The sequence below is a fragment of the Biomphalaria glabrata genome, chromosome 8 (assembly GCF_947242115.1).
Source record: "Biomphalaria glabrata chromosome 8, xgBioGlab47.1, whole genome shotgun sequence".
Classification (NCBI taxonomy): domain Eukaryota; kingdom Metazoa; phylum Mollusca; class Gastropoda; family Planorbidae; genus Biomphalaria; species Biomphalaria glabrata.
Genome location: NC_074718.1, coordinates 44,190,466 through 44,208,356, shown reverse-complemented (window position 1 = coordinate 44,208,356; position 17,891 = coordinate 44,190,466). Strand labels below are relative to the sequence as shown.

Sequence of the window (17,891 nt, the reverse complement as noted above, 5' to 3'; positions counted from 1 at the left end):
ACCCATTAGAGCTGGGTGGACTCAGAGGCGCCCGAAGATCCCGAAATTAAAAATCCTAGTCTTCACTAGGATTCGAACTCCGGACCCCGGTTTGGAAGTCAAGCGCTTTACCGCTCAGCCACCGCGCCTCCATCAGCAATTTTTAGTAAAGTATAACAATTAGTGGAGACGCAGAAATAGCCATGTATATGATTCACCTGATAAGTTGATCAGTCAAACTACGCATGGTAATGACCAAACCTCTACTCAACTTAATGGCTCACTAAAAATGATGAAACATGCACTCATCCTTAATCTTTGGACTCGAAGACATTGCCATTATACTCTCATTGATAAAGTTAGCTCTTTAAAGCCTTTCTTTCTCCCCTAGCTTGACAGCACTGCTGGAGACCCATGGTCAAGCTTGAAATTCAGAATAGCTCCACGAACTTTAGTCCAACGTATTCATTTTTCTACTGTTGACTATCTACTAACCCTAGTTCAGGAGAGGAGCATCTTTGGGGTAATCCAGCACTGTGCATGGCAATGGTGCACGCAAGTATCACATAGTTCTGCCATAACTGCATGTGGACATCTTTCTCTGATGTGCCTTTTTTACTGGACCGCAATATGGAGGAGCCTCTTGTTTGTTCTGTCTGGTTGCTAAAGTGAAAAGTAAAGGAATATTTTATTCAGCGAAATGATACTACTACTACTAATAAAAATAATAATACAATTTGTTTTTAGCAGGAAATAAAAATAAATGGATATTTACAAGAGTATTGTTGAATACATTTTGGTACCAAGAGATATTAATATTAAGCCAGCCAGGAAAGCCAGTGACTTGGCAGAATTAAAGTCATTGGTTAACATGCATGATGTGATGCATGACGCGTAGGACGTAATCATCTTCTTTTTTTAAATAACGTCTGTATTTTATAAGAAGATAATATTAAAACATTAATATAAAATGAAAAAAAAAAAGCAGATTTTGCTGACAATGTCATTTTGTCTAAGAATAGAGAGATAAAAAAAATCTAGTGTCAAAATCAATACACTCAAAAGCCATTGGTAAGGCACAACTAAGATGGTTCTTCAAAAAAAGCAATCAATAAATTAAGAATTAAGGCATGATGGGAACAGAATTAAAACCTATCAGATATCAATATGGAAGTTGTGCTGAAGCTGCCAGAGTCAACTAGGGGCCAAAGTGCCAATGTATATATAGATTCTGGTTTAAGTGACACCAACGGTTATGTCTGTACATACAAATTTGTTTGTTTTAATGGTTTTTATCATAGTGAACAAGAAACTTTGAGTTCATATACAGACTTGGTGCATTGGTTCAAATGTAGACTAAAAAGTTCAGAATGTGCCATATACTTTTAATATACAATTGTTTGTAATATTGTGCAATCCATATTGTGCCACACTCAAATGTTTATTTCTTTCATATAAGGCAGGCGCCTCAAAGGCAGACCACGAGTACGGTGGCTTGATAATGTAGAGGCAGATCTACAACAGCTAAGTCCAGGCATGAAGACGTAAAGCACAGGATAGATCAGAATGTAGAGATGTGCTAGAGCAGGCAGGTTCCCCCATGGTTTATAAGGCCACTGGGATAGATGTCAATAACAGCCCTAATCTACTTTCATTACTTTTTTTTTAAACGACTTCAAAAATGACTTTGCCTAAATGTAGCAAAGGATTGCCAACTTTTTAAAATAATAATCCAATTAACAAATAGAGCTGAACTAGACCTTGAAAAAATTAAAGATGAAAATAGCTACCTTGGATCCACAAGGGGAAATAAAGCATTGAGCCTTGTAAACACTATTGGCCAGGCATGACTAACTGCGTGGGGGCACGAGTGTTGTGCATGCTCCCGGGAAGCAAACTCAGCCACGCAGCGAATCCACATGTCCACTCGATGAAAGCTGTAGTTTATCTGGTTTCCATCCTGCATGCTTCCTCCACCTGCTGGAAGCCACAAGGTGACTGCCCTGTCCATGACCCAGGCCAAGTCTACGGAGGGTAGGGTCAGGAGGATCGGCTGGATAAACAGAGTGTTCGTAAAATAAGAATTAAGAAATAACCTTAACAATCCAGAGGGCCGCGCACAGGAGGATTGGCTGGATAAACAGAGTGTTCATAAAATAAGAATTAAGAAATTATCTCAACAATCCAGAGCGCCGCGCACATTGCAGTGAATAGCACAATAAATAAATTCACATGTCTGATGAACCAGTGGATTGATGATGTGGAAGCAGATCTGCATCAGCTTGGGGTTAGGGTGTGGAGATGAAAGGCCCAGGAGAGATCTGAATGGAAGGATGTGTTGAAGCAGGCCACAGCCCCTCCATGGGCTCTAGCGCCACTGGGATGGATGGATGGATGAACCAGTCCAAATGAACATTATACCAAAACTATACCACTTGATAATTAATATTTTAATAAATAAATACATTATTTTATACATAGTAATATATTGATTTTTATGAAACAGCATTTTTTTTAAAACAAAAGCTAAAGATAACTGACATACAAAGCCTACAATACTATCTTTCACAAGGTATTAGTAAATAATTACATTATTATGAGCGCAAGTTAATTGCATATGATATTACGTTATCCTAAATAAGACTGACTTTTTCAGACGGTGGTAAGAGTGGCATCAGTTTTTCCAGCACAGCAGGACAAGCTTTGTCTGTGACCTCCAGCAGGCTACTTATGTTAAACTAATCAAAGGAAAAAAAACAAAGAAATAGAAGCTAATATGTAAGATCTAACAATCTAAAAGTTTTATCCTAAATATCTAGAAGTTTAAGGTTAACTTATTGTGACGTGGCCAACAAAACATCTGACTACTATTACTCTACACTTTTGTCAGAAGGCTTAAAAAAGTTTCACTCCTCTTTGGAAATTTTTATTTATAAACTGTGTTTAATGTTAAGAATGGTGGTGAGACTTAATGGCATTTACAACTTGGCAACCTAACTAGGGGTCTTGAGTTAAAATCTTATACGTTTGGAAATTTTGGAATTTGAGATTCAAATTGATCTGAGTTGACTGAGCAGTTAAAGGCAACACAGAAACCTTCTGTGCATAATACCCCTGTGATGATTGTATTTGTATATAGTATTATAAACAACACTTGATAGAATCTTGGGTGATAGATTTAAGGAATTCTATGTTTATTTATTATTATTTCATTGGTCTATTAGTTAAAGTGGAGTGACAGCCCTTGGGATATTGTTATAGTTGTCAGAGGCCAGAGTTTTAAGATTGAATAGAAGTGCAGTATAAGGCAGTTTTATAGTTAGATGTATATTTAGTTATTCCACTTTAGTTGGCGTTATCTACAGTTATAGTTATTACAATTTCTTTATTAAATATATCCTGTTCTTAATACATTCCTGGTGTTTCTTTGAATTGCTGAAATGCATACGTTATGTGTCTATGTCAAAGCCATAGACCAGGAGTTCACAACAACCCCTCCCTGCCCAAAGTCCACTAAAGAGATTGGGTCAGAGAGCTATGAGCATATTATTAGAGCATAAATGGTACACTATACAAAAACAGTATGAAAAAAAAAAAGAGAATAAGTTTTAAACCTAAAGAAATGGATCCTGACCTGTTCATCCGTGTACATGTTGAAAATATTTCTGACTTCTCGCAAGAGATGCAGAGCCAGTTTTCTGGTGACTACACGGCAGCTACACATCATGACCAAACACAGTCCTTCCACTTCATGGAGCACATCAACATTGGCATGCCCGTGGGTCGGATCCTTATTACAAAGGAGTAAAATAAAGAAAATATTCTTGCTAAAAAAACCATAAACAAGAATGGTGGATTTTTATACAAGGAGCCAAATAAACAGCCTTTGTGGTGTATGGAACTGAATATAGAAATATTGAAACACAAAGTGTTTTAATAAACCATATAATAATTTTTAAGCACTTTTCAGCACTGTAGAATAAAAAACTATGACTTTATAAAATAGACCAAGCATTTTCATTCCAATTCTGGATCAAGTTCTCTGTAAATTAGTCAATTAAAAAAATATTGCTTTTGATTTTTTTTAAAGAGATTGAGATAGGTTTGGATCTATATTTATATGCCAGTGACTACAAAGTAAATAAAGTATTGGAACTTCTGGTTTATGTTTAAATTTTATCCTATTATTACATTTCTATTAAATGAAAGCTGACAATGCCATTTTTTTAAACACATTTAGGATCGCCGTTTTCCATATTGAATGACACCCAAAGGGACAATTTGGTCTATTTTTCAGGAGATTTTAATAATTTCAGGAGATTTCAAGGACCTTTTCATATGTTTTGTAATTTCAGGAGATTTCCAGGAGCTCCTGAAAAATCAGGATTCTGTAGGAACCCAGGGCTAAGATTTGATCTCAAGAGCAAGGAGTGACAGATTGCAGAGGAATAAATAAAGTACATAATGACCTTCATAGCTTGCTGATTAGGTCCAGGTGTTGTCATGGTTGACTTCCACTGAATTAACAACTGAGATAGAAGTCGGAGTGTATTGTCCACTAGAGCTGGCTTGGTGTCGCTAATGTCTTTCTGAATGAACTGAACAAAACCTGAACACAAACAGAAACATGTTTACGTCTACTTTACATTAAATATACTGTCGCAAAGAACCATTCACTTAAATTAACAGACATTATAAAGTGTACCACTTAAGACAAGTTGTACAAATAAAATCATAATCTTCGCTTTATAGCCAAATAAAAAATTTGAATTAACTAGTTGCAAAAATAGCTATTTAAAAGGTGCCAGTCAGTGATACAAGAAAAGCATTAGTGATTCCAAAATTGTCCCCCCTTTACCATGAATAACTTGTTCTCTCCAAGATGGAGACTCAGACATCAGATTTTGGAGTGCTTGGAATGCCAAACTGAAATGTAACGTTAGATTTGCCAACTTAAATAGCTATGGAATGATTGTGATAGACAACAAATACATGTCAAGGTACATATTCTCATCTTAAATCAATATAACCTTTTATAATTGTACAATATTTACAACAAATTTTATATAAAAACTTAACACAAAAGCACACTAACAAATTACTCTATAAAATAGAGAATAGAATATTACAGTTTGTGCCTGTTATTACCCTTTCAGCTCTTCATCCATATGAACATTGAGTCGAGTGACTAGAGCCACTAGCTCGGGAGGTGTCATCCCATCGGGAATAAGTCGAGGAATGGCAGCAATGCAAGTGCGAAACAAATCCAGCTTTGACTTCCTGTCTCCACTGTAACATAAATAGATTTTTGTTAAAAATTATGCTGGAAGTATCTAATGATAGCTCTATTAGTTAGAATTCTTATATAATAACTACATTCATTAATACAATGAGAGATGTGCTGTATTTTCAATGGAAATAAATTACACTTAGAGAATACAAAGATAAAAGATGGAGATTAAAGAACTAATTTTAAAAAAAAAAAACTTTTTTCACCTCTCAAGACTAATTTTTAATTTTTTTAATGCTACAAACAGGGTGTGGATGCATAATGATTACTATGGGAAATTCAAAATCATATTCCTAAGCTTACAAACGTGTCAGTTTAGCATATCTTACATTTGACTAGTTTTTGGTTATTGAATGTTTGAAGAAAAGTGCTAAGACTTGTATTGAAAAATAGAAAAAAAATTCTGAAATTAAAAATTTTGTTTGCATTGGGAAAAAAAAAAATATTCACCCAAAACATAAAAAGAGAGAGAAAAAAATTTAAGCAATGAGAAAGGAACTTGGCCAAAAATAACTTTTTTGGAAAAGAGATGAAAAGATTCTTGCCCTGGCGGCTAAGCAAAGAATAAAATTTTTAGCAGACACTATTTTCAGGTAATGATGACTTGAACATATTACAACATTTATTGGTTATTTAACAAGTTTAAATAACCAGTTGAAAAAAGGAGAAAAAAGTGTGTCTGGGTGTATGGTGTAATAGAATTAAAGTTTTATACAAACAAAAAATATACATTAAATACAAACCAAAATATGCATCTAATATTTAATGTACATGTAGATTAATACTGACGTGATCATTTCTTCAGGTTCCTTGTTAGCATTCTCTGTTTTGGTCATAAGAAGTGAGCGTCCAACCTGTAGGTCTAGCGCCCGTAGAATGGAGTCAAATGTCTTGAGGATGTAGGGGTAGTAAGGAGCTAGACCAATAGACTTAGCCGTTGAGTCAGACAGCATCTTGTTGAGGAACGTTTTCTTCACTCTCACCTGCAATACAAACATTCAAACTTATCAGCATTGAACATTTAAACTGACCAACTGCAAGGGAAGGATAACGAAGAAATGGTCATCCAAAGCAAAAGCTGGCTGGACAATGTCAAAGAATGGGCCAGCCTCTGTCTAACAGCCGCTGACCAGGAAAAGTGGAAGGATTTGGTTACGCGAACTGTCACAGCTCTCCTATGATGAAAGTCAAGGGACAGATGATGATGATGAAAATCTACAGCTATTAATCAATTTTCTCTTTTAATTATTTCAGTTTTGAAGAGAATTAGCATTTCTGTCAAATTAGAATTAGACTCATTATAATATTATTTCCAGAGGATAAAAACAAAAAGCAGGGGTCTCAAAGGCAGACCACAAGTTGATGTAGAGGCAGATCTACAACAGCTAAGAGTCCGGGCGTAAAGCTCAGGATAGATCAGAGTGGAAAGATGTGCTAGAGCAGGCTAGGGCCCTCCATGGGCTGTAATGCCACTTGGATGGATGGATAATATTATTTGAGGTTTAAGCTGTAAATTTGGTTAAAGTTAGCTATGTTTTAAATTAGTTAATTTTTTTGGCAACAAATGAAAATCTAGGTCTAGAAAAAAAAATTCATGCCAGTTTTCCTATTTATTTTTTTAAATCTAGACAGCATTCATCACATTACTTGTACAAAATACAAAAAGTAGTTTTATAATACTTTACACGACATTGAGAATCAGACTTATTGTTAATATGTTAATTTTAAAGTTGTCCATTGTCTAAAATTCCTCCAAATATTAATTTTTTAAGACCTCCCAACTAGACCAACAATTTCTTCCATCCCAACTAGACCAATGATTTAAATCTGGTCAACTAAATCAAGTTATTCTTTCCTCACTAGACCTATGATTTACATCTTGACAACTAGACCAACAATTTCTTCCTTCCCAACTAGACCAATGATTTACATCTTGACAACTAGACCAACAATTTCTTCCTTCCAAACTAGACCAATGATTTACATCTTGTCAACAAAATCAAGTTTTTCTTTCCTAACTAGACCTATGATTTACATCTTGCCAACTAGACCATTGCTATTCCACTTACTGTACTCCCTGACGGTAATGTTGATGTTGACTGAGGCATAGGTGGATCCCCATCTTTCTGTTGAAGACTGTCAGCAATAACCAGGAATGCACGCAGTCCTATACTCATACGCTGCAGAGATTCAAGAAACTCTTAATCAAGTCAAACATTTCTTAACAAACTCACACCAGTCCGTGCAAGAACTACCAAGTTTTAGTTTAATGAGATACCATACAAAAATTCAGACTACTGAGGTTAAACACATAAGGTGCAAGAAAGAAATCCTTACCTCAGGTTTCAGAAACTGGTTATTTCTCCCCACACAAAGAAGATCAAATATAATGTCTTTAACTGCAAAATCTAATCTCTCCTGAGAAATAGAAACAAATTTAATTGTACTAGTCAGAAATATTGTTTTGAATCATAACAGCCAGGGTGAAACTACACAAGCTTAACAACAGACAGCGTTGTACCTTGGCAATGAACTGAATGATCTTTACAAAAATGTTGAGTGGCATATCTTTTGGGGTAACCAGTCTAGAGCCTTTGGGGAATAAACTGTTCACAATGCTCTGCAGTCTGCTCTGAGTTGCAGTGTTGCTCTCACACTTGATGCGCACCATATAAACCCTTTGGAGAATGAAACAGAAGATTCGTTAGACTGGCCAGACAAACAACAGACAGACACAGCCATCATGTACTAGCAATAAACACATTCACTGCACATAAACATATTCTAGTGTTGAATGTGAAAAACAAGCGTACTTTTGGTCAGTGTCACAAGAGAATTTGTCGTCATCAAGAAGTACATTGAAGTCTTAATTTATAAAAGCGCTGGTTGTGAGTGTATATGTGTTTTGTGTGTGAATGTTGTTTGTATTTGCATCTATATTGTTATTGTTACAGTAGTTACACTGAGGTGGTCAATTGTAGTCAAACTGAATTTCCATTTGATTAGACCTATAAAAAATTATCTTATCAATCTTACTTACCAGAGTAGCCTGTAGAGAGACTCGAGGGCAACACGAGACATTTTCACGTCTCTGTTTTTTAGTTGTGACAGGCACATTGACAGAAAGTAGTGCCAGTTGTTAAGGAAAAACTGTTTTTGACTTACACACAGCAAACATGTGACTAGAGGAAATAGATGCTGCAATGTGGGATACATAGAATCAGATTCAAAGTCCAGAAAAGTTTGTAAACTAAACAGATAATAATGACTTAGTGGAGACACATGGATTGGGTGCAAGAGTGAGCTATAACAGAAATTGTCACAGTACTAAAGAGATATGTTACAATAACAGAAATTCTTACAGTACTAAAGAGATATGTGTCAATGAACTAGTTACATATTGTTACATTTGTTTTAAATGTCTATGTCCTACGTACCAAAGTATGTTTCCTTCTGGTTGCCATGTCGACAGTCACAGAGTAGAGATCTTCTGCCAACTTTTTCAACACAGGTATGTTGACTTCATTTTTCACAGTCTACAAATATTATTTCTAACAAACATTAGTTGAGTATTTACTTTAAAAAAATGTTTTAATTGATTTGCTCTATCTCAGTTACAAAGGGCCACAACCTCTATCTCAGTACATTGTTAAAATATAATTAAGCACAAAGAGAAGCCAACATTAGTGTTGTGTAGATAAACTTTAATAAAATATTGATTTCTAATAGTATTTGTTCATAAGGTAATATCAGAGTGAATAAAAAAAGATGCAGCACACAAATCAATAGATCTAAGAACAAAACAGCTTACAGCAGCCACTGGAAGTAAAATCTCCACAAAGAGTCCAGCTAGAGCATGCTTGATGTCTCTGTCCTTGACTTCTAGGAAGTAGTGCCCCAACTCTAACAGCAGCTGTACACACAGCTCAAACTCTTCGATTGGGTGCATCTGAAGTTAGGGATCGAAGGGATTCATCAGAAAAACAAATAAATTGGATCTAAGAATGTGTCAGTATCTTTCTTCACACATTTTTTTTATTAGTCTGTTTATTGTGACTTATTGTCTGGATGACTCCATTTGACCTATGTTATGGATGACCCCTCAATATTTTTATTTGTGAGAATGACCAGTGTGTAGTTAGATGGGTAGGTCAAGCAGCCTGGCACTGTAACAGGTGGCCATAGTGTTGGTTGTATCCATGATGTTTTCTAACCCTTATTAGTTGGGCTTCTATTCACTTTTAGTGGGTAAATTAACTTGCAAATTTTTTGAGCAAGATTTGTCCATATTTTTGAAGTTATAGCTCATTAAGCAAAGTAAAGCTATATAGTTTGAGTACTATTTATTATCTTTAGGAACAGTGTCTGGGTGTTAACTGTTTGTTAACTGTGACTGCTGTGTGAGAAGAAGACATTTTGAATAACTTGAAGAACTCGCACGAGAATCAGTTGATGAGTTGATCCTGTGTACCTGTATGCTGATAAAGACAAAGTTTTGGTTGTAACCTTATGACTGTTCAACTGCTTATGTATTCAAGTATATTTTCATTTGAAAATAGTGTTTATTTATTGGTGATTACTATAGAATTGATTATCAGTACTTTTTACAAAAAACAATTTTATTTTTTCTTATCTTAACTTTATGTTATGTTCATAAGAACAAGGTCAGGGGTTAGGGTTATAATATTCGTTCAATTTTTATTAGAATATTTTGTTTCTATGTTCCTGGCAGAATGTAAGCCTTATTGAGAAAAACACAAATCCCAGCCTCTGAAGTAAGGAAGGCATTTGCAGTTGAAGAATTCAAACCATTTTGGCAATTTAAAGCAGAAGCAATAAATCTATTAACCTAGATAACCCTGTCTCAAAGTGTGACTAGGTAACCCTGTCTAAAGGTGTGACTAGGTAACCCTGTCTCAAAGTGTGACTAGGTAACCCTGTCTCTATGAGTGACTAGGTGAACTCACTTTGACTCTAAAAAACTTCAAGCCCATGAGCAGACTGATGATACTCTGTGCTGTGTAGGGGGTTGGGTCTCTTAGCTTCAGTTCCTTCAACTCATTCATAAACTTCTTGCGCACAGCCAGAAATCTGATAATGAACAAAATCAAACAATGGTGAATACTATCCTTTGATGTTAAAATGTTTTTCAACTGAATTTATTCTTCACACCACATAGTCCACTGGAAGACAGCTGACACAAAATAATGTACTTCTACTAATAATAATCTAATTTAAATTGCACTTTTTTATATTGTATTTTTAATTGCTTTTCTATAGCACATCTTTCATGCTTACAGCATGCTCAGTGCGCTATGGTCCAATCTCTTTTGTGAACCAATTGGTAGGCGAGAGGGATCTGGGAAAAAGTTTTTATTCTGCCTTTAGGCACTCAGCAAACACAACTCTGCTGGAGTTGGGATTTGAACTTGAGCCCCCTTGTTAGGTGGCCTATTGGTTTTGGCTTCTCAGTAATACCTCCCACATTTCAAACATAAAGTAATCTCAAATATTTAAAATCATTACAGCATACATTGTAAGAGAAACCTTTGAGAGAAAACATTTTTTGAGGAAAATTGAGACACTTGTGTTGAGAGGGAGCATGTGTGTGTTGAGACGGAGCATGTGTGTGTTGAGACGGAGCATGTGTGTGTTGAGACGGAGCATATGTGTGTTGAGATGGAGCATGTGTGTGTTGAGATGGAGCATGTGTGTGTTGAGACGGAGCATGTGTGCGGTTTACGACTCACCTTGAGTTAGCTAACACACCAACAACTTCAGCGTAGAGGTCAGCAATGATGTTGATGTTTGGTGCATTCGGATTGGACTGCAGTCTGCGGACCAGAAAGGTTTATTGTAAAAATTGACTATGCAGATGAATTAGCTATTAGAGACAATTGCTATCAATAACTCACCCATCCCTGTATTTAAAATGTCTGAAGCACTGGTCAATGAGATAACCAACAAGATCCTCATGGCCTGGATGGTAGGACAGCTGAAGTGTTAAAAATAAATCTTTTTAGAAGCCTTTGAGATTGAACGTTGTACAATAGTAAATATAAGATACGTTTTTTATTCTACGTTTTATATTTGCTATGATCATAAATCAACTCACCTTGGATAAAACTTCTATGAGGACAAGACAATAGACAAACTCCAGAGCAAGCTGAAATGATCATTTTCTTTCTTTTAAACACAAACTTCTTTCCAAAATATTATTTGTAAATATAGTTTATGAAATCAAAAAAAAATTTAACATATGGAAAATAAAAGGCCAAGTAAAAAAATCAAAAACAAAAAGCACTTAGGATCTTTGGTGAAATAAAATAATGTCAGTAAAGTCATCTTTTTACTTCAGTTAAACATTATCATTTCCCCTTGTGAGCTCTTTTGAGTTTGATGAAATAACTTACATTAACCCTTTTAAGTTCTTCTAAAGTTATTTGCGTTCGATATACCCTAAATAAATTAAATATCTTGCAGCACTTGCAAGAATTTTTGTTCATACAGGATGGCACTCCTCCATATTTCACAAATATTATTCTTAAGTGACTATACGCTATGATCATAAATTAACTCACCTTGGATAAAACTTCTATGATCATATCAGAGGCTGACCCGAAGGCCTATAATTGATTTGTTTTAATGGTTAATTAAAAGAGTAGCTAAAGAAAACCAATGTATAGGAGTATACATGATGATATTTTTTTTTATCCCACTTAAAAAGAGTTTGGTTAAATTAGTTGATGCTATTCAAAGCAAACTTCAGAACAGGAGGCCAATTCTGGTGCTAACATTGAATGATAAATAAGACTTGTATATTATGTATTTTGTTTTTAATTCATTATGTGGCCAAAAAAAAAATCAACAAAAAACATTCCTTATACTATATAGGAAGTGCAGTGGCCGAGCGATAAAGCACTTGGCTTTTGAACCAGGGATCCAAGGTTCGAATCCTGATGAAGACTGGGATTTTTAATTTAGGGATCTTTGGACGCCTCTGAGTCCACCCAGCTCTAATGGGTACGTGACATTAGTTGGGGAAAAGTAAAGGTGGTTGATCCTTGTGCTGGCCACATGACACCCTCATAAACCATAGGCCACAGAATCAGATGACCTTTACATCATCTGCCCTATAGACCATAAGGTCTGAAAGGGGGAACTTTATACTACATAGCAAAAATCATAATAGTTTTAAAGTAGTTACTATTCAATCAATCTTACATCCTGACAATTTCCCTTTTGTCTTTGTAAAGGCTTACATTTTAGACTTTCAAAATTATATGTTGTTAGAATTGAAATGCAACAGAAGGATCCTAGGTATCACATTTAAAGACCGCATCACAAACCAAGAGATTAGAGACAGGGTTACTGCAGTGATTGGACCCTATGATGACCTGCTAACTATCGTAAAAAAACGCAAGCTAAAAATCTATGGCCATATTATAAGTTCTTCAGAGCTCACAAAGACCTTTTTTCAGGGAACAGTATCAGGAAAAAGAATGTTTTGTTTTACATGTTTCGGATGTTCCTTCAGAGTTGAAGATAGTTTACTTCCTAGTCCAAACCTCCCGCAGGACGACGGGGGATGGGAGCGGGCTGGATTTGAACCCTCGACCATTGATAAATCCGAACGACAGTCCAGCGCGCAAACCGCACGACCAGAAGAAGAGGCAGACAAAGAAAGCGATGGAAAGACAACATAAAAGACGATCCTGCCATTGAAAGAGGTTCTAACTAAGACAAAAGAAAGAGAGGAATGGAGAAAGACGGTCAACAAATCTTGCATGGTGCCCCAACAGTCTAACAGACTAAGGGATAGGTAAAGGTAAAAATAAAATCATTTTTCAACACTATATTTATATAACATAAAATTAAAACAAAATTAAAATAATACTTACATCTCGTCGTTCACAAAGATAGTCTTTGCTCCTTAAAGAAAAAACAAGCCAAATATAAAAAATCCTTCTTTTTAAAAAACCAAAGTTCTTACACTAGATCTATCAATGATGTTAAGTTATTTCCCTTATTTAATATCAAACAAAATAATTACCAACAATTACCAATAATTAATTGACTACTTTAAAAAAAAAATAATTTTTATTGTTTCATGTTATGTTAGCTACAATAAATAATTGTTTAAAGTATCAACTTGATCAGAGAATGCTTGAGAGAGAAATAGCGTTAGCAATTATTTAAGGGAACTAAATCCAACAAATTTAGACATCTCTGTGAATACTGAAGGATAAGTTTGCCTTGTTGGATCAAACAAAATAATTATCAGTAATAAATTGAATGATTGGTTGCTTTTTTTTTTTTAATTGATTTATGAATAATTGTGTGAGGTTTCAACATGATCCGAGAATCGGTGTGGGAGAAATAATGTGTACACACTTTTTACCAGACAGACGGACAAAGTAAGTTGATATAAGCTTTGTAAAAAAAAAAAGTATCATTTCAAAAATTCAATTCTATCATTCATAATTATAAAATTAGTATGAGCATAATGATTTCCTGCACATTATGTAATAAAGATTTTGTGTGGCACTACAGATGGTTATAGAATGAGCCTATATGAATGTGACTAGGTAACCCTGTCTCTAAGTGTGACTAGGTAACCCTGTCTCTAAGTGTGACTAGGTAACCCAGTCTCTAAGTGTGACTAGGTAACCCTGTCTCAAAGTGTGACTAGGTAACCCTATCTCTTAAGTGTGACTAGGTAACCCTGTCTCTAAGTGTGACTTGGTAACCCTGTCTCTAAGTGTGACTAGGTAACCATGTATCAAAGTGTGACTAGATAACCCTAAACAAAAAGTTTAGAGAATGATTCTTTTCCTAATCACTTTAGGTGAAGGTATTACTCAAGTCATAAGGGAGGAATAGGATTTACTATTGCTGTACCATGGCATAAATAAAGCTACTGTGCCTTAAACAGAAGAGTTCTACTAGATCTCCTTACCCTTTACTCCTGTGTCTCTGTCTGGTGTCAAGGAGAGGACTGTCCTCCTTCATCTGACGCTGGTACCAGGCATAGAGTGTCTTCAGAATGGATGGAAGACAATGTTCCGCCACATTGCCAAGAGCACTAAGTACCTAGGGGAGTGACAGCATACGCATTATTAGAAGACCAACCAAAAATGGCACCAGTGAATTGATGCAGCTATCTGTACCACAGCTTTGTCTCTATTCCACTGAAATTCTTTGTTAAAGACATTGTTCAAGGTCCTAACAAAAAACCTAGGGCTTATCCAACATTTTAATTCAAAATCTAGTGTTCATATTTTAAATGGTTGGATGATTAGCTTAGGAAAAGTAATGCTTAAGGATAAACCTTTTTTTTTAAATTAAGATCTAAGAATTTTAAGTAGCTCTACAATCCTGTAAAACAAGAAAAAAGAAACTATATATAATTTTTATTTTATAATAGAAGACTATGTGGGAATAAGAATCTGGGGTTTTATTTTGTAAAAAAAAATAAAAAAATAAAATCACTGACTTTTTTTATTACATAATCAGATATAATTTATAAACAATATTTAAGTGAAAGCATTACTGTTATTTCAAACTAAGATTATTTTTCATATTATTTCACAAGGATCCTAACAATTACACAAAAGATAATCTGATTTTCTTTTACCTTTTTTGGAGTTCGTAGATTTTTTTTTAAATTTAGCACAATTTTGTATTCTTTTTATCCTGCTTAGAGTTTTTTAGTGTTTGTATTTCATATATGCCCCTTACATTTGAAGCTTATTGTAATGAGCTAGTATTTGTTTGATCATTCACTTTCATTGTGTAATCCAACATAAGAAATCATAAAACAGATCAATAAAATAAAACATTCTAACATCAAATCAAACCCGTTTTCAAAGAATTAAAAAAAAACTAAAAAAACGTCTGTATCTACCTGGTCAAACTGAGGATCCTCACCTCGCTGAAGTGATTTGGACAATGGTTTTTCCTAGGTAAAAAATTATTCAAGTTTATGTTTTTAATCTTAATCAGTGCATCAAAAGTGTACTTATACCTTAAAAAAACACCAAACAGAAAGAAATAATTTCACAGAAACTTTTCTAAACTACCGTACTCACAAGTGGTTCTGCTAAAACGATTTCTATTCGCCTCTCTGTCACTCGACAAAATTCCAAAAACAAATTCTGCAAAATAAACTCCCCAGGTTTAGACTCCTTGTTAACTCCCACGATAACAATATCTTGACTTGATTCTCGCCGCCATGGAAATTTGACAATATCAGCTATAAATAAATAATTCAAGAATAAATAGACGCAAAAAAAACTATACTCATTAAATATACATTTAAAAATTTCCAAAAACTTCCAACATACTTCCTATATTCTGTGACTGTGAGGCTTGCAATGAACCACCAGTTTGACTTGTGGGATGTGACATTTTTTATTTGAAATATTGAGATCTGTTATTCTAAAATTGAATACAAAAAAATTACATTTTGAAGATGAACAATGACCAACTATATAATGGAGATCTCAGTTTCCACTTGTCCTAAAAATATTGTAGATCTAGATATCTATAATCTATATTAGATGTCACTAGCCTAAATTATATTCTAGTAAGTTAAGTTAATTAAATTAAGTAATAATAATATAATTAATTTCATAAATCATATCAATAATATCATGAAATGATATTATCTTATCTTATATAATACAGACGTTACTTCAAAAAAGAAGATGATTACGTCCTACGGGTCATGCATTCAGTCATGCATATGACTTTAATTCTGCCAAGTCACTGGTTTTCCTGGCTAGCTCAGGCAACCCATTCCATGCTCTAATAGCACTAGAGAAGAAGGAGTATTTGTACAAATTTGTCCTAGCATATGGGATGAGGAATGTGCCTTTATCTTTGTGTCTTTCTGAGTATTTTATTAAATTTTGTTTTTGTATTTGAAGATTATGGTTCAGTGTTTTATGTATAATTGCTACTTTACTTTTGCGTCTTCTGTCCTGAAGGCTTTCTAAATCTAGTGATTTAACTAAAGGTGTTACTCTAGTCAAATGTGAATATTTGTTTGTTATGAATCTCACTGCTCTATTTTGTGTCTGTTCCAGTTTCTTAATGTTTTCTTGAGTTGAGGGGTCCCAAACAGAGGATGCATAGAATCTATATATTCTATTATTGGCCTAACCAAGGTTAAATAACATTTTAGTTTTATGTTCTTATTTGATTTATAGAAATTTCTTTTAATAAACCCTAATGCTTTGTTTGATTTTTTGATAGTTTCATCAATATGGGGATTCCATGACAGTTTTTCATTTATTATAACACCTAGGTATTTTGCGTTTTTAGTTTGTGTTACTGGTTTACCATGAATAAGATAAGTGGAATTAATTTGTTTTAGCTTTTTTGTTACTTTAATAACTGACATTTTTCTGGGTGGAAAGACATGCTCCAATTTGATTCCCATTTCTGTAATATTCATCTAATTCTCTTTGTAAAATTTCTTTATCTTGTCACAAGTCTTGTGTTGTTTTTATTGTTCTATATATATTATGCAATCGTCTGCGAATAATCTGACTTTTGTTCCTTAACTAATGCAATTTGATGAATAATTTATGTAAATTAAAAATTGTAGTAGGCCTAAGACTGTTCCTTGAGGTATGCCTGAGTTTACTGTTATTGGTGTTGATTTAGACAATTTAGAGCCATTTAATGTTTATTATTACAGTTTGTTCTCTCCCTATCAGAAAATCTTTAATCCACTGATGCAATGGACCATCAATGCCAAAATATTTTAATTTTAAACTATGGTGGTGAACTTTATCAAAAGCTTTGGAAAAATCTAGTAAGACACTGTAAGATAGCATCTATTTGCTCACTGTTATTATGATATGATTCATATCATAAATTCAAATAATGATAATCATAATGTGACATATCATAATCATTATGATTATCAATATCATATCCATATCATATCTAATCAGACTAATCTAGAGTCCTAGACCTAGACTCTAGAATTCTAGATCGTAGATCTAAGATTGTATAGTATTATTTAGTATAGTATTGTTAAACTTAATTGTAGTTAATTAATTATTTAATAGTGACAGTGACACAGTCATGTAGAGATATATCTAGAACTAGAACTAAGAATATCTTCTTATCTAGAATCTAGACTAGATGAAGTAGATGATCATGATAATCAATGATGATACTAGTCTTACTAGATCTAGATCTATCACATCAGGACTAACCAAATATTAAATTTTATTAAGCATTCTCAACAAATTCAAGATATCATCCAAGTAATGTTAGAATCTAGATCTTTAGTTATAGTGACTAGACCTAGTAGATATAGATCTAGTATGGTTTAGGAGTTATGGCTATTGAATTCATTGTCAACAAACTATGGTATAACCCGGAACAGCAAATAGTCTTACTAATTTTCATAATATTCAAAACTGATCTTTATTTTTTAAACGAAATAAAGCTCTTTGTAGCAGTAGGAGTAACACTGATCTATGTAAATTGTAGGTCTGTGACAAAGCTTTGCATGACATGCGGGGAAATATATATGCAGGTCAACCTGCAATTGGGGTTACGTAGTTATGTGAAACTGCTCCGCGAAACAGATTAGAAAGGA

The 17,891-nt window shown here is 34.2% G+C and overlaps 1 protein-coding gene across 5 annotated transcripts in view; it reads right to left on the bottom strand.

Moving 5' to 3' along the window:
- The window catches only part of LOC106063897 (protein furry homolog), a 67,455-nt gene extending 49,777 nt beyond the window's left edge, over positions 1-17,678 (bottom strand). For 4 of the 5 annotated variants that reach the window (XM_056037666.1, XM_056037668.1, XM_056037670.1 and 1 more), the window contains exons 1-24: positions 17,503-17,678; positions 15,616-15,709; positions 15,361-15,524; positions 15,177-15,230; positions 14,229-14,362; positions 13,171-13,201; positions 11,385-11,435; positions 11,185-11,264; positions 11,020-11,103; positions 10,237-10,360; positions 9,081-9,218; positions 8,707-8,805; positions 8,310-8,467; positions 7,791-7,947; positions 7,607-7,687; positions 7,339-7,449; positions 6,059-6,252; positions 5,128-5,268; positions 4,838-4,905; positions 4,449-4,588; positions 3,614-3,769; positions 2,628-2,717; positions 1,770-2,032; positions 475-642 (exon numbers count right to left, since the gene is read on the bottom strand). In XM_056037666.1, the coding sequence (XP_055893641.1) occupies positions 475-642; positions 1,770-2,032; positions 2,628-2,717; positions 3,614-3,769; positions 4,449-4,588; positions 4,838-4,905; positions 5,128-5,268; positions 6,059-6,252; positions 7,339-7,449; positions 7,607-7,687; positions 7,791-7,947; positions 8,310-8,467; positions 8,707-8,805; positions 9,081-9,218; positions 10,237-10,360; positions 11,020-11,103; positions 11,185-11,264; positions 11,385-11,435; positions 13,171-13,201; positions 14,229-14,362; positions 15,177-15,230; positions 15,361-15,524; positions 15,616-15,679 (2,750 nt within the window). In that variant the 5' untranslated portion in view covers positions 15,680-15,709; positions 17,503-17,678. The remainder of the gene's footprint in view (positions 1-474; positions 643-1,769; positions 2,033-2,627; positions 2,718-3,613; positions 3,770-4,448; positions 4,589-4,837; positions 4,906-5,127; positions 5,269-6,058; positions 6,253-7,338; positions 7,450-7,606; positions 7,688-7,790; positions 7,948-8,309; positions 8,468-8,706; positions 8,806-9,080; positions 9,219-10,236; positions 10,361-11,019; positions 11,104-11,184; positions 11,265-11,384; positions 11,436-13,170; positions 13,202-14,228; positions 14,363-15,176; positions 15,231-15,360; positions 15,525-15,615; positions 15,710-17,502) is intronic. The other variant, XM_056037667.1, reaches the window with a different exon arrangement.
- Positions 17,679-17,891: the final 213 nt, after the last annotated feature.